The following is a 15,352-nucleotide window of genomic DNA, read 5'->3' on the forward strand; positions in this document are numbered from 1 at the left end:
TATTTCAAATGAACTCTGGCCAAAATTAGACAACAGTGATCTGGATTATGTTCACATCTGGCTTCTTTTGTAAACTCATATCGTAAACTGTTGCCATTTAACCATATTAGTTGCAAATTGTTCCTCCAGCTGTTTCATTTTAGTGTCACTTGACTTTTCCAGCCTTTTGTTGACCTATTCCAACAAGTGAGCTGTTAGTTACGCTGCTGACATTTGGTAATAAACAGATAATCTTCAATTATGGTCTGTCTTGTAATTGTTATATTCAGAAAAATGGAACAGTGATTGACGATATAAAATTTCCCCCTGTTTTTAATACAGTGTGTGTATGAGCCAATATTTAACCAAGACTGTTTCTGATCAAAGACAAGCTGAGGACTTACAGCACCAGCAAAATGTTAAAAAACAAACAAAAAACAAGTCGCAATAAAATGGCATTATTTGAAACTTTTTTATTTTATTAAAATTTTCGATGTAAATAGATTTTATTATTTTACACAAATATAATGTAATATACAAGACGAGACATTTATTCATATGTTTAAATGACATGAAGCTTTGATTTCCATTTGTACGCAGAGATGTACACAGACACGTGAAGCATGGCTGTAAATTTGCTTGTTTACAATATTTAAAATTCAACTTCAAAATAAACAGTCTTACAGAGTAAGCTTGATAATAAGATTAATAGCTGATGTATTCATGGAACCTATTACACAATACTGCAAGAAAATTGACTGAAAATATTTGAGAAAATATCTTTTTGGCCAGGACACATAATACTGGGTGCATATTAAGTTGCATATTAAGGCATTGCAGAGGTCATAGTGTGTGCTGAGGCACAGGTGTAGATCCACTCCTCACGTTTGAGGTGTAAACTCACAGTTTCATTCAACTATCACATATCGAGCTGAGAACTATCATTAACTGAGGGTGTGTAAGTCCCTTCTTCACTATCTAGTCCCCTTCTTCCAGAGAGTGCTGTCCTTTTCCCTCCAATGCCATTCCAGCCTCATAGATAGCCCACTGCAGAGCAGCTCCAGCTGGCACCTTGGCAAAGCCTTTCTCTGAGATGTGGTCTATCTTAAGGTAAGCCCCAGGCCTGTGCAGGGCCACTCCATGGAGGTGGGAGAAGAGCAGTGGTAAGTCACTTGTCAGTACATAGTGAGAAATGAGCCTCAGTTCAGTGGGAATGTCTGTCTCCTCTGAGTACTCGAAAATGGCTGCCATGTATTTGGACAGGTCCTGGCCCCAGGCTTTGGCTCGGCCCACCTCTGCACCAATAAGTTGGATGATTGCATCAGAGCTGTAGGCCTGATCTTCATCACCATCATCATCCTCTGGCTTGGGTCTTTGGTTAAAGCCCCTAGAACACATCACCAAGACAAAGTCACTTTCCCGGATCTGCCGGCAGTGCCAGGCCATGCTGCCTTCCTCAGCCACGCTCAGAGAGTCCCAAAGATCCAGACACACCTTTGAAGAAAAATAAGTGGGAAGACTTTGTTAATATAAACCGAATCCCATCTCTTTCTCTTATTAAATGCATCTCATACTAACGAACACTTTGGCAAAATGTTGCCAAAACTGCCCTTACAAAATGTGCTGCAAGTTAAGAGATAAAATGTAAAACTGTACCTGAGTGGCCATGTGCTGCTGTATGAAAACACCTAACTGCATGACAGCTTTGACATGAGCGGGGCCCTCATGGCTGCTGTAGCAAATCAGAAGACGAGGAGGGGTCAGCCTGTTTTTGCGCAGTGATACCAATTCTTCCTGATTCCCAACTTCCTCGTGTTTGTTGATGATATCTGATGATTAAAAAAACAAAACATTTTCATGTGCTGCTGGGGAAAGGAGCAGATGGATTAGAGATACTAAATGAAAATGTATAAACGTAATAACTGGCAGTGGTTCAAATACTGATTTTACATGACATGTCTGGGTTGTTTTTGCACCTAGTTGTATGTCAAATTTCTTCATCTGCAGCTTGGTCCTCCTCCTAATGACAATAGCCAGACAGCCTCCAAGTACGGCTACCGCGACCAGACTCAGAGGAAGGACAAAAGCCAAGGAGGGAGTGACAGAGCGTGGAGAGGCATCTTCGGATAACACCAAAGTTTGAATTATTTCTTGAGACAGTTTAGTGGATTATCCCACTGCTTTTCAAAGTATTAGAATAGTTAAAATAAAAAGACTTATTGCATTGGCCACAAGTGTGTATTAGTAACAAACAGACAGCGAAATACGTATAACAAGTATAACTAACAAAGTAGCATTAATGTGTTTCCTATTTTACACAGAAGTCGGCGTCATCTACACAAGGGTGGAAATCTTGCGACCAAAACAATTAGGAGGGTTGCTTGCTGCCGCACCTTCACCTAGTGAAAGCCAGTAACTGCTTGCCATTGGGGAATACACATTTTTCATGTCCAGTGATAGTTCTTGAGAAATTTGTGCATGCATGCAAGAAACCTGCATATGGTTCAGGAGATATAACTTTACAACTAAAAGTACAGAAAGCTTTGTACACACTGTGACATAGTAATTGTGTGAATATGCAGCAACAAAACAGCTTTCCTTACCTTTCTGAGTGTGCACGACATGAACATTGAACATTTTCCTAACTGCATCCACTTCATTAGCTGCAATCTGTGGAAAAAAGTCAAATAGGTGAAGCATGAAAGTACATATCTGACTGAGCAAGTGAAGAGCAAGTGAACATTTTGTCCTCTAAGTTAATGTGTTAGGAGCAGGAAGATTAGGCAAGCCCAAGGATTTGAGCAACTTTGCCAAAACAATGTCGGACTCTGTAGTTTTCTCTGGTCCCCTCCCCAATCAGACCAGGAGTGACATGTTTAGCCGCATGTTCTCCTTAAATTGCTGGCTGTCTGAGTGGTGTCCCAGAAACGATGTGGGCTTCATAGATAATTGGCAAACCTTCTGAAGGAAACCTGGTCTTGTTTGGATGGAGCAGCTCTCATTTCTAGAAATATGGACAAATTTATTAAACCCCCCAAAATATGACTATCCAGAGTTGGGACCAGGAAGCAGAGTTGCAGTCTTACACGCCTCTCTGCAGCTTCTCTCCTCCTGCTACCCCCCCAAAAACCCATCTCCATAGAGACTGTGTCAGCTTCCAAAAAGACAAAAAACAAACTAAAAACCAGCAACAAACAACTTAAACATAAACAATTACAAAGAAAGAACAATACAGTATCCACATCTGAACCAAAGAGTAAAACAGTGAAATGTGGATTATTAAATATTAGGTCTCTCTCCTCCAAGTCTCTGTTAGTACATGACTTAATAATTGATCAACAAATCGATTTACTCTGCCTTACAGAAACCTGGTTGCAGCAGGATGATTATGTTAGTTTAAATGAATCAACACCCCCGAGTCATTCTAACTACCAGAAACCTCGAAGCACAGGCCGAGGGGGCAGTGTGGCAGCAATTTTTCACACCAGCCTATTAATTAATGAAAGACCAAGACAGACTTTTAATTCATTTGAAAGCCTGATGCTTAGCCTCGTCCACCCCAGCTGTAAAACTCAGAAACCAGTCTTACTTGTTATCATCTATCGTCCACCTGGGCCTTACACAGAGTTTCTGTCTGATTTCTCAGACTTTATATCTAATTTAGTTCTGAGCTCAGATAAAATAATTATTGTGGGTGATTTTAACATCCATGTAGATGCTAAAAATGACAGCCTCAACATGGCATTTAATCTGTTATTAGACTCAATTGGTTTCTCTCAAAATGTAAAAGAACCCACCCACCACTTTAATCACACTCTAGATCTTGTTTTAACATATGGCATAGAAACTGAACATTTAACAGTGTTTCCTGAAAACCCTCTCCTGTCTGATCATTTCCTGATAACATTTACATTTACAATAATTGATTACACAGCGGTGGAGAGTAGACTTTATCAAAGTAGATGTCTTTCTGAAAGCGCTGTAACTAAGTTTAAGAATATAATCCACCCACTGTTATCATCTTCAATGCCCTGTACCAACATAGAGCAGAGCAGCTATCTGAACGCTACCCCAACAGAGGTCGATTATCTTGTTAATAATTTCACCTCCTCACTACGTACGACTCTGGATACTGTAGCTCCTGTGAAAACTAAGGCCTCAAATCAGAAGTAACTGACTCCATGGTATAATTCTCAAACACATAGTCTAAAGCAGATGACTCGTAATCTGGAGAGGAAATGGCGTGACACAAATCTAGAGGATCATCATTTAGCCTGGAGAAATAGTTTGCTGCTTTATAAGAAAGCCCTCCGCAAAGCCAGAACATCTTGCTATTCATCACTGATTGAAGAAAATAAGAACAACCCCAGGTTTCTCTTCAGCACTGTAGCCAGGCTGACAAAAAGTCAGAGCTCTTTTGAGCCAACAATCCCTTTAACGTTAACTAGTAATGACTTCATGAACTTCTTCACAAATAAAATCTTTATCATTAGAGAAAAAATTACCAGTAATCATCCCACAGATGTAATATTATCTACAGCTACTCTTAGTAGTTAAGTTAGACTCTTTTTCTCCAATTGATCTTTCTGAGTTAACTTCAATAATTACTTCCTCCAAACCATCAACCTGTCTTTTAGACCCCATTCCTACAAAACTGCTCAAAGAAGTCCTGCCATTAATTAATTCTTCGATCTTAAATATGATCAACCTATCTCTAATGATCGGCTATGTACCACAGGCCTTCAAGCTGGCTGTAGTTAAACCTTTACTCAAAAAGCCATCTCTAGACCCAGCAGTCTTAGCTAATTATAGGCCAATCTCCAACCTTCCTTTCATATCAAAAATCCTTGAAAGAGTAGTTGTCAAACAGCTAACAGATCATCTGCAGAGGAATGGTTTATTTGAAGAGTTTCAGTCAGGTTTCAGAGCTCAGCACAGCACAGAAACAGCTTTAGTGAAGGTTACAAATGATCTTCTTATGGCCTCTGACAGTGGACTCATCTCTGTGCTTGTCCTGCTAGACCTTAGTGCAGCATTCGATACTGTCGACCATAATATCCTATTAGAGCGATTAGAACATGCTGTAGGTATTACAGGTACTGCGCTGCAGTGGTTTGTATCATATCTATCTAATAGACTCCAATTTGTTCATGTAAATGGAGAGTCCTCTTCACACACTGAGGTTAATTATGGAGTTCCACAGGGTTCAGTGCTAGGACCAATTCTGTTTACATTATACATGCTTCCCTTAGGCAGTATCATTAGAAGACATAGCATACATTTTCACTGCTATGCTGATGACACCCAGCTCTATCTGTCCATGAAGCCAGATGACACACACCAATTAGTTAAACTGCAGGAATGTCTTAAAGACATAAAGACCTGGATGGCCGCTAACTTTCTGCTTCTTAATTCAGATAAAACTGAGGTTATTGTACTCGGCCCTGAAAAGCCTAGAAATATGGTATCTAAGCAGATTCTTACTCTGGATGGCATTACCTTGTCCTCCAGTAATGCTGTGAGGAACCTTGGAGTCATTTTTGACCAGGACATGTCCTTCAATGCACATATTAAACAAATATGTAAGACTGCTTTCTTCCATTTGCGCAACATCTCTAAAGTTAGAAATATCCTGTCTCAGAGTGACGCTGAAAAACTAGTTCATGCATTTATTACTTCCAGGCTGGACTACTGTAATTCATTATTATCAGGATGTCCAAAAAACTCACTCATTAGCCTTCAGCTAATCCAAAATGCTGCAGCAAGAGTCCTGACAGGGACTAGAAAGAGAGAGCATATTTCTCCTGTTTTGGCTTCCCTTCATTGGCTTCCTGTTAAATCCAGAATTGAATTCAAAATCCTGCTCCTCACATACAAGGTCTTAAATAATCAGGCCCCATCTTATCTTAATGACCTTGTAGTACCATATCACCCTATTAGAGCACTTCGCTCTCGCTCTGCAGGCCTACTTGTTGTTCCTACAGTATTTAAAAGTAGAATGGGAGGGAGAGCCTTCAGTTTTCAGGCCTCTCTTCTGTGGAACCAACTTCCAGTTTGGATTCAGGAGACAGACACTATCTCTACTTTTAAGATTAGGCTTAAAACTTTCCTTTTTGCTAAAGCATATAGTTAGGGCTGGACCAGGTGACCCTGAATCCTCCCTTAGTTATGCTGCAATAGACATAGGCTGCTGGGGATTCCCATGATGCATTGAGTTTTTCCTTTCCAGTCACCTTTCTCGCTCACTATGTATTAACAGACCTCTCTGCATTGAATCATATCTGTTATTAACCTCTGTCTCTCTTCCACAGCATGTCTTTTATCCTGTCTTCCTTCTCTCACCCCAACTGGTCGCAGCAGATGGCCCCGCCCCTCCCTGAGCCTGGTTCTGCCGGAGGTTTCTTCCTGTTAAAAGGGAGTTTTTCCTTCCCACTGTTGCCAAAGTGCTTGCTCATAGGGGGTCATATGATTGTTGGGTTTTTCTCTGTATCTATGAAGCGCCTTGAGGCGACTTATGTTGTGATTTGGCGCTATATAAATAAAATTGAATTGAATTGAATTGAATTAAATTGTGATGGCTAGATGACTGGGTCAGAGCGTCTCCAAACCTGTAGCTCTTGTGGGCTCTTCTGGGCCTGCTATGGTCAGTATCTATCAAAAGTGTTCCAAGAAAGGAACAGTGGGGAACCAGAGACTGGGTCTGTGGGGACTGAAGGCTGGGCAGTGTAGTCTGATCCAACAGATGAGCTACTGTAGCTAAAATTGCCAAAAAAGTTACCTCTGATTCTGATAGAAAGGTGTCAGAATACACAGTGCATCACAGTTTCTTGTGTATGGGGATGCATCGCCAAAAACAAGTGAGGGTTACTATGCCAACCACATCCACCATGGAACGTGCCAACAATGGACAAGTGAGCATCCGAACTGGACCACCTGACCATCACGTGGATGGTCAGGTGTGTGATGGCTTACCTAGGGGAACACCTCCACTGGGATGCACTATTGGAAGCTATCCATGTCAATGTTACTTTGACATGTAGCACCTACACTAGCAGTCAAATGTTTGGACACACCTTCTCATTTAATGGTTTTTCTTTATTTTTTACTACTTTCTCTACTGTAGATACATACTGAAGACATCAAATATATGAAGAAAGATATATGGAATTATGTAGCAAAGAAAAAAATTGATAAATAACTCTAAATATGTCTTATACTTCTGATTCAAGAGTAGCTACTCTGTGCTGCGTTGACAGGGCTCTAAACCCTTCTCTCAAGCTTCATGATGTAGTCTCCTGAAATGGTTTTCACCTCACAGCTGTGTCTCATCAGGGTTCATTTGTGGAATTTCTTGCCTGCTGGCAGCCCTATCTGACAACTGTTAGAATTTGTGTTATGGCAAGAACTAATCGGCTAAGTAAAGAGAAAGAACAGGCCGTCATTACTTTAAGAAATGAAGGTCAGTCAGTCCAGAAAATTGCAAAAACTTTGAATGTGTCCCCGAGTGCAGTCGCAAAACCCATCAAGCGTTATAATCAGTGATGGGAATGACGGCGTTACTTTTTTCAGTAACGAGTAATCTAACTAATTAGTATTTCTATCGTTACAACGGCGTTACTGTTACTAACAAGAGAATGCGGTGCGGCCGCGTTACTATTTTCCAACAAACAGACGGTTGAAGCTGTGTTCAGCTTTCCACACCTTGGGGTGAGATAGACTGCAGAGTGAAGGCAAAAGGGCCAACGAGTGCATCTCCGGGAACTCCTTCAAGACTCTTGGAAAACCATTTCAGGTGACTACCTCATGAAGCTAATCGAGGGGAATGCCAAGAGTGTGCAAAGTAATAAAGGGAGCCTATTTAAAAAAAAAACAAAACTAAAATCTAAAACATGTTTTGAGTTACTTCACACTTTTTTGTTTACTAAATGATTCCATATGTGTTCATTGATAGTTTTGATGTCTTCAGTGAGAATCTACAATGTAAATAGTCATTAAAATAAATAAAAACCATTAAATCAGAAGGTGTGTCCAAACTTTTGACTGGTAGTGTACCTAAGAATTATTGCAGAACATGTATATGCTTTCATAGAAACGGTGTTCCCTAATAGCTGTGGGGCTCTTTCAGCAGGATAATGCACCCTGCCACAAAGCAAAAATGCTTCAGGAATGGTTTAAGGAGCACAACAACAAGTTTGAGGTGTTGAACTGGCCTCTAAATACCCTAATCCAATCAAGCCATGCATGTGCTGGTTAAACAAGCCAGATACCAAAGCACACATTCAGGAATGGTAATAAAGTCCATGATTCGATGGGTCAGGGCTGTTTTGGCAGCAAAAGGAGATTAACACAATATTAGGCAGGTGGTCACAATGATATGTGTGATCTTCGTATATGCATTTCACAACCACTTATTTGCTAACTTTGATTGTGTGTGTGTGTGTGTGGGGGGGGGGGGGGGGGGGGGGTTGAGCTGTTGTATCAGACAAAGTTAGCTGTTTCTGGGAAAGAGAACAATGAAAGTGCACAAAAACAGGAAAGCTGCTGTCCATAAAAATTGAACGGTTAGTTAAAAGACAGTAAAAGAATATGAAAAGACCTACAATGTCATCACCTCGCGCAATATGACTGATGAGCAAACTATTTTCTGATGAAATCCACACATGTGGTAAAAAGATTTGGGGGAAAAAGTCAATAAACACAAAGTCCATTCAAGTATTCAAGTTTATTCATCAACCAAGTCTTTTGGTGGAAAACAGTTATACTTATGTCCACATATACTATAAACAGTGTTAGTCATAATTCTTTTACCTCACAGGTGTAATTGGTTCCTTCTTGAAGGTCGCTCAGCTGATAGCTATGGTGAGTTTTATTTGTAGTCAGATCCTAAGATGATGAAATTAATGCTTGTTACATTTATAAAGAGAACCTAAATGATCAGAAATATCTAAAAATAAATAAAAGGCACTGACTGAAACAAAGGTGCAGCACAGGAAATTACTTACCGGTATTATGTTGGTGTATTTTTTCCTGCCATTTATGTAACACAGCGAGAAGTAGCTTCTTATTCCCAGATTTGGAGGAGCCAAGTTAAAGGTCACAGTGATGGCACTGCCTTCCTGCTGAACCTCAATATGTTTAGGGTACCAGTCTGTAACCAGACCATAACATAATGTCATGAATAAAGCAGATCTTTGGAGAAAGACTGTCACAGACTGGACTTCACATGAAAATAAGTTTTCTCACCATTTTTACACTGCTCAAAGCCATTCTTCTCTGCACATGCTGCAAGAACATGAAGCACATGTTACTCTAAATATTGATTTAATGCAGTGTTGACAGAATAGCAGAGCTGATTGGTGGCAAAATATGTAAATTTATGATAATGCTATTCACTGAAGTTGGACCAAAACTAAAAAGGCAGATTTAAATAATAAAGGTCACCAAACAGCATCTTACATCGTGTAGAGAAGATCTCACTGCGGTAGAACCTCTCCCACTCCTCAGGCACTGGCAGAGCCATGACAGTAACAGCATACTGGGATCCAAGGGAGAGGCCGGGGAACGGGTCTGACTTGTACACCTGCAGAATAGCATGGGCACATTATACACTTCATATATGGTTTGGGGCAGTGAACTGTGATCACAGACGATGGTTCCTGTGCTCCTGAGCTCATGCAGGGATTTCAATGACAGAATCGTGTCTGTTTTTAATGCAACGTCACCCAAGAGGGTCCATGAGGGTCCGGAAATTTCAGCCTTGTCCCCTACTTACTGAGATTTTTTCAGATTCTCAGAATCTTTAGATTAAATTGTGTACTGTAGATGAGATATTTAATCTTCTCAATTTAAAACTGAAACTATTCTGAAAGAGGAATTTGTAGATGCTGCCTTTTTCCAGATCAGTGAACTTCTGCTCATCTTTACTTCTGAGACACTTTGCCTCTCTAAGAACCTCTTTTTATACCCAATAATATTACTGACCTGTTGCCAGTTAACCTAATGTTCCTCCAACTGTTTACTCAGTTCAGATTTTTTATGTTTTTCCTTGTTTGCAAATCATTGCATTGTGTTTTTATTTAAATTTTAGGCAATATCGCACAGGGGAACTTTAGTGTGAAAGAGCGATTCTTCGTCAAGAAGAAGTAAAAAGAAGCTAGTTACATGTTGTTGTTACTGTCAGTAGTGTTGCTGCTTTTTCATTCTTTGAGACTTACCAGTTAAAAAAATTGAATGGAGCTATTCATTGTTGTGTCCATGTGGTTTGAATATATGTAAATAATTTAAGTCCACTGCGGACGAGCTTGTTAAAAAAAGGCTTCATCTATAAACAATAGTCTTCTATGTCCTGCCTCATATTTACAGCATTTGGATGATCTTTAGTATAAAATGTTAAACTATTTCCTCCAAGGACATGTTGTCAGTTTTATGTTTGATCGTAATCTCATCCAGAACATTATTTTGTTTTATTCTGTATTCAGTGTTTTGCAGTTTTCACCCCAAAACTGAAAGATGCTGTTTAAGCTCTGGTTCAAGGGAATGTAACTGAGAAAAATTTAGAAACCACTTGTAACTCAAAACATTTGTAAATGGAAATATATCCACATGAAGCCAGTTATTGTCATAACTAGCTGTAACTTAAAACTTTAAAAGCTTCACGTTTTCTTTGTGTGGTCTAACACAATAAAAGGAAAAATAACACAGCCAAAGGCCAAAGCCAGCGGGGCTCTTCCTACCCGTTGAGCATGTGAAGTTGGGAGGGATAAGTTGCGGTGGAAGAGAAAGAGCTGACAGGCAACGCTAGTCCCTCCCAGAGCCTGGAGGGACACCTGAAAGCCACGAAGGAAGGCGATCCCTGCAGCAAACACAAAAGAAACAAAGAATTAGCAACAACCCTTCATCAAACTTGCACACTGTGTGTACGAGTGTTTACGTCTGAGAGTTTGTTCTTTCTTTTGTTTTTTTATCAGGCTCCGACGTTGTCATGTGTCAGTGCCTCAGTCACATAGTACAATAAGAAAAATAATTTTGGAGACATCTCGCATATGTCTCATAATTGAAGTCAGATGTCTTTTTTAACCTCTCATAATAATAAAGAAAAACAAATCATAGATATCCCACCACCAAGTGAAAAATTACTCTTTTCACTTAGGATACGACATGATAAATGATAGGTATATATTCTCAATAAGCAAACAAATTTTACCATAGTAACTGGGTTTCCAGGAGACAATGATGGTGTCAGATTGGGAGTTTGAGTCATTTAAAAACTCAACCTTCACATCATTTGGTGCTTGGACGTAGTGTTGACAGATTTTAGGGTCTTCATTTCCCAGCAGCTCAAAACATGGCCATGGAATACAACCTGAAGAGGAATAATGAGGAAAATACTTCAATAATAGCTCTGAGAGGCTGCACTTGCTAATCCCAACATGCTAACACATTTAAATTAATATGGTTGGAATGCTAAGATGGTAATATTTGCACCACAAATAGTTACCAGTTATAGTATATAAGGGCCCAATGGCGTGGGATAGTGGAAGAAATTTTTGGAATGGAAAGACTTACCTTTGTCCTTAGACTCGAGCTCGAGAAATTTAAGAAGCTCTGGGAAAAATGGGTTGTGTACTCCTTTTGTACTGAATAATTGAATATTACCATGATGTAAGAAGATGCTATTACAGGAATTGTGTATGTCTCCTAAGTTTTGTATTCTCATACTGTAAACTGACAAATAAAAAGTTATAAAAAAAAAAGAAAAAAAGAAAAAGAAAACACTGAAGACAATGTTGAAAGGAGTGGACATCTCTGCCAATTCTGCAAAAGTTAGCATGTTAAATGTTGAAATTAATCACAGTACAATTAGAAAAAGATTGAGCACGGAAGGTGGAAGGGTCGGAAGTTTACCAGGAAAGAGAGAAAAAAATGATGGTTGAAGCAGATGCTGTGCAGAGATAATAATTACAAGGTGAACCACATTCTTAGCACTGTGGAAATAGGTGTGAACCAAGTTCATTCAAACCTCAAACTCACATAGAGCTCAGATATTTGCAGTATGATGTTTGAACCTGACTTACTTCCAAACCTTTCCATGGATTTAAAGCCCAGAGCCTTTCTGACATCACTCCTGGTTATTCTGCAGTATTCACATGCTGGACCGCCCTGCATAGGAGAAAATAAAGAGGTCAAACTGTACACACTCATCTATATCTCTTTCGTAGTTTTGTGCACACAAGGTTCAATTTGACCTTCCCTTTAACTTTATAATGAAAAGCAGGACTGTGTACAATCCCTGTTCAGCTGCCAAAAGTGAGGAGGAGTAGGGAAGGGAAAAATGTGACTTAATAGCAGCAACAATAAAATGGATGTCACAGAACTGTGACAATTCCTGCTTCCCAACAATGAACTAATATCCTTTGGCAGTTTTGCTTTACTCTTCATAGAGCTTAAGTTTCAGTAACTTACGTATCTGAAATGTATCTGTCCAACACTATGAAAGCCTTCCATGAGAGACAGTCTGAAAACGTTCAACTGTGCACTCTTCCAAAGTGTGTCTTTATCCTGTCTATCTCCCCTCACCCCCAACCGGTCGTGGCTAATGGCCACACTTCCTGTTAAAAGGAAGTTTTTCCTCCCCACTGTTGCCAAAGTGCTTGCTCATAGGGAGTCATGTGATTGTTGGGGTTTTCAGTGTTTTCTCTTTATTATTTTGGGGTCTTTACCTTACAATATAAAGCACCTTGAGGTAAGTGTGGTGTGATTTGGCGCTGTAAAAGTACAATTGAATTGAAAAGAATTGTATTGTAAGAATTGTAAGAATTGTATGTTCAGTTTGCCTGCCATAAAAAAAGGTAGTGCACCACTTCAGTTCAGTTCAGTTGAGTTCAAGTAACAATCATCAGAGGTGCTTTGATTTCCAAACATCTGCACATAGTTACCTATCACAGCTTAAACAGTGGATCAGCACTGACAACCCTTCATGGTAAGTTTGGAGAACCTTGTTGCTATATTACAAACAATATGGTTCTTGTTTTTATAAGATTCTCCATGTAAAATCTGATTCCCATCTGTACAGTATGTGCTGCGGCTTGTTCTTGTGTTTAAACAGTGGATGCTTCTCAACATACTGTGTAGTGAAGGCACTGATCAGGGTTGACTCACTGTGCTCTGCTGTTGAGTGAACATTATCAATGAAGAGCAGGACAGTGCATTTCCCAAAGCATCGCTTTTACGGGGTGTTTGTGTAATTATAGTTAATGCTGCTTCACACTCAAAGCACGCTAAATTACAGAAGGACATATTTGACTTGTTGGAGCAGTGAAAGTGTGACTGGGTCACTGAATTTGTTATAGTTTCTCTGTAATAAAACAGCTGTTTACCTCCACCTTCTGTGAAAATGAAAGTCTGGTGTGCCCCTAGACAGATATAGCACTGGTTGTTGGTGTTTCTGTCATTAAAAAATTGTTTCATCACTTTCTTACACTGCTGACTTGCTCTACAGGTTTTAGAGATCATGACTAATAAGATGATAAAAGAGAAACCGTGTGTGCGGAAGGTTAGGTAGAAAGTCTGCGTAGCCTAAACCTTCGTTTTCTGGAGCATACCAGCTGAGCAAACATGGAGGAAGTCTTAATCCATATAAAAAGCCCACACAAATTAAGTTTTGGAGAAAAATCAAAGTCTAATTTCTACAAGATGACTGAGTGCCCCACTTTTCATTAATCAAAATAAAATTTAAAGGAATACGTGAGCATGGCCCTTTGGTTTAACCATCTCACTGTGGTATGGTAACCCAGGGGTAATATCTTTTCAAGTAAAAACACTGCATTACTGACAGCAAATCAGACATCTGGCTCAAATAAAATCAACATTTTGGATAATCGCTCACGACTGGATCCATTTTAATGAGTTGCATCATAAATCTCTGTGGCACAAGCTCCAGTGAAAAGTCTCCAAATGCTCTCCTCCTTTGCTTTTTAAACTTTTTCACATTTAAAATCTCTCCATACGCGGGTGATGAATTTATCTTTGTGCCGGGAAATCATTACAACTCCCCCCTCCCCTCTTCTTCTTGTGACACCTAAAACTAAAGGTAACTGCTGCAGATTTCCTTCTCTGATAATAACAATCATAGGTTCATTATGTGAATACACACCACACAGTCATCACGGTATAATCTGTTTACAGCCAGTATGTGTAACTCCAGCCAACCTAAATTACGCAGTGAAAACATTCCGACATCCACTGAGAGTGTGGACAGATTGAAACTGTTGGAGCTTGTAGTGTGAGACGATAGCATGAGAAAATCCACTCAAGCCCCCCTCAATTTCTAACTTGATTTATGTTCAAGATTACAGGGTTACACACACACACACACACACACACACACACACACACACATTAAAGGAACATAAGATTTGTTTCTTAGATGATAACAAATATAGGAAATCTTGTACACGTCATACTTTCCACTACAGAGAACAACATACCCACTGAAGGGGCGGGAAATAAAATGTGACACCTGGGATTTTAAACCATGCAGCAGTTTGACGGTTTAAAATGAATTTTTTTCCCTACTAAATTTGGATCTTATATTTGAAGAATTGAGGATGTCGTTTTCTGTGTAACTCATCAGTTACGCAGCAGGAACTCAATCTGCAGGTTGTTTATTTGCTATTCTTTAGATTTATCTTGCGACCACTTAACGAAGACCTAAACTTTTCTTAAAACCAGGACAAACTGAATAATTCTCTTAAAAAAATGTGTTATGTGAATTATCTTTAGTCGGGAGTTTTTCTTACTTTTCAAACAAAGGCTGAGAGAACATCTGTCACAAAACAAAAAATAAAACATGATGCTGCATATTGTACGAATTATACAAAGTTACTGAATTAAGGTGAGTTAACAGTTGACTATGAAGGAGATACAACCTCCAGCTTACCTGCTGGATACAGTCCAGACTGCAGCTCTGAGGGGTGACAGGAGCAGCTGTGGCCTCAGCCTGACAGCAGAGCAGCTGACAAAGCGTCAAAAACAGGTACAAAAGCTTCCACATGCTTCTAGGGCCAGGACCTCATTGTCATGGCGAGCACTGGATCTCAAACTCTCACCGACACTCTGGCAGCTGAAGCACCTCCAAGTTGTGCTCGAGCATTAAGTGACAGCAACCTTGGAGAAGGAAGAAAGACGTGGAGGGGAGTGGTATCTTCAGGCTACACGGGGGAGGTGTGGCCTATAAACTCCCTGTACATGTTGGAACAGCTCTGCTGCCACAATAAGTTATTAGAGTGCAGAAAAAACACAAACATCTCATGGCAAGTCTATTAAACCTAAGTATCAGGTGAGGAAAAACAAGTCATTGCACAAATTTCACCAA

The 15,352-nt window shown here is 39.7% G+C and overlaps 1 protein-coding gene across 2 annotated transcripts; it reads right to left on the reverse strand.

The window, feature by feature from the left end:
• Window positions 1-452: 452 nt before the first annotated feature.
• Window positions 453-15,230, reverse strand: LOC146645090 (interleukin-17 receptor D). Of its 2 annotated transcripts, XM_085393463.1 has the most exons (12): window positions 14,918-15,230; window positions 12,054-12,138; window positions 11,183-11,341; window positions 10,713-10,831; window positions 9,436-9,559; window positions 9,223-9,261; window positions 8,982-9,127; window positions 8,788-8,862; window positions 2,583-2,649; window positions 1,956-2,099; window positions 1,636-1,808; window positions 454-1,473 (listed from the first exon to the last, which is right to left on the reverse strand). In XM_085393463.1, exons 1-12 carry the CDS (start codon window positions 15,029-15,031, stop codon window positions 958-960), a joined length of 1,761 nt encoding a protein of 586 aa, XP_085249589.1. In that variant the 5' UTR covers window positions 15,032-15,230; the 3' UTR covers window positions 454-957. The 2 variants fall into 2 exon arrangements, with proteins under 2 accessions (XP_085249591.1, XP_085249589.1); XM_085393465.1 differs by lacking the exon at window positions 1,956-2,099 and having other exon boundaries at window positions 453-1,473.
• Window positions 15,231-15,352: the final 122 nt, after the last annotated feature.

The sequence above is a fragment of the Rhamphochromis longiceps genome, linkage group LG20, assembly GCF_057381845.1.
Source record: "Rhamphochromis longiceps isolate RC_006_pf linkage group LG20, R_longiceps_female_GT1.1, whole genome shotgun sequence".
Taxonomy (NCBI): domain Eukaryota; kingdom Metazoa; phylum Chordata; class Actinopteri; order Cichliformes; family Cichlidae; genus Rhamphochromis; species Rhamphochromis longiceps.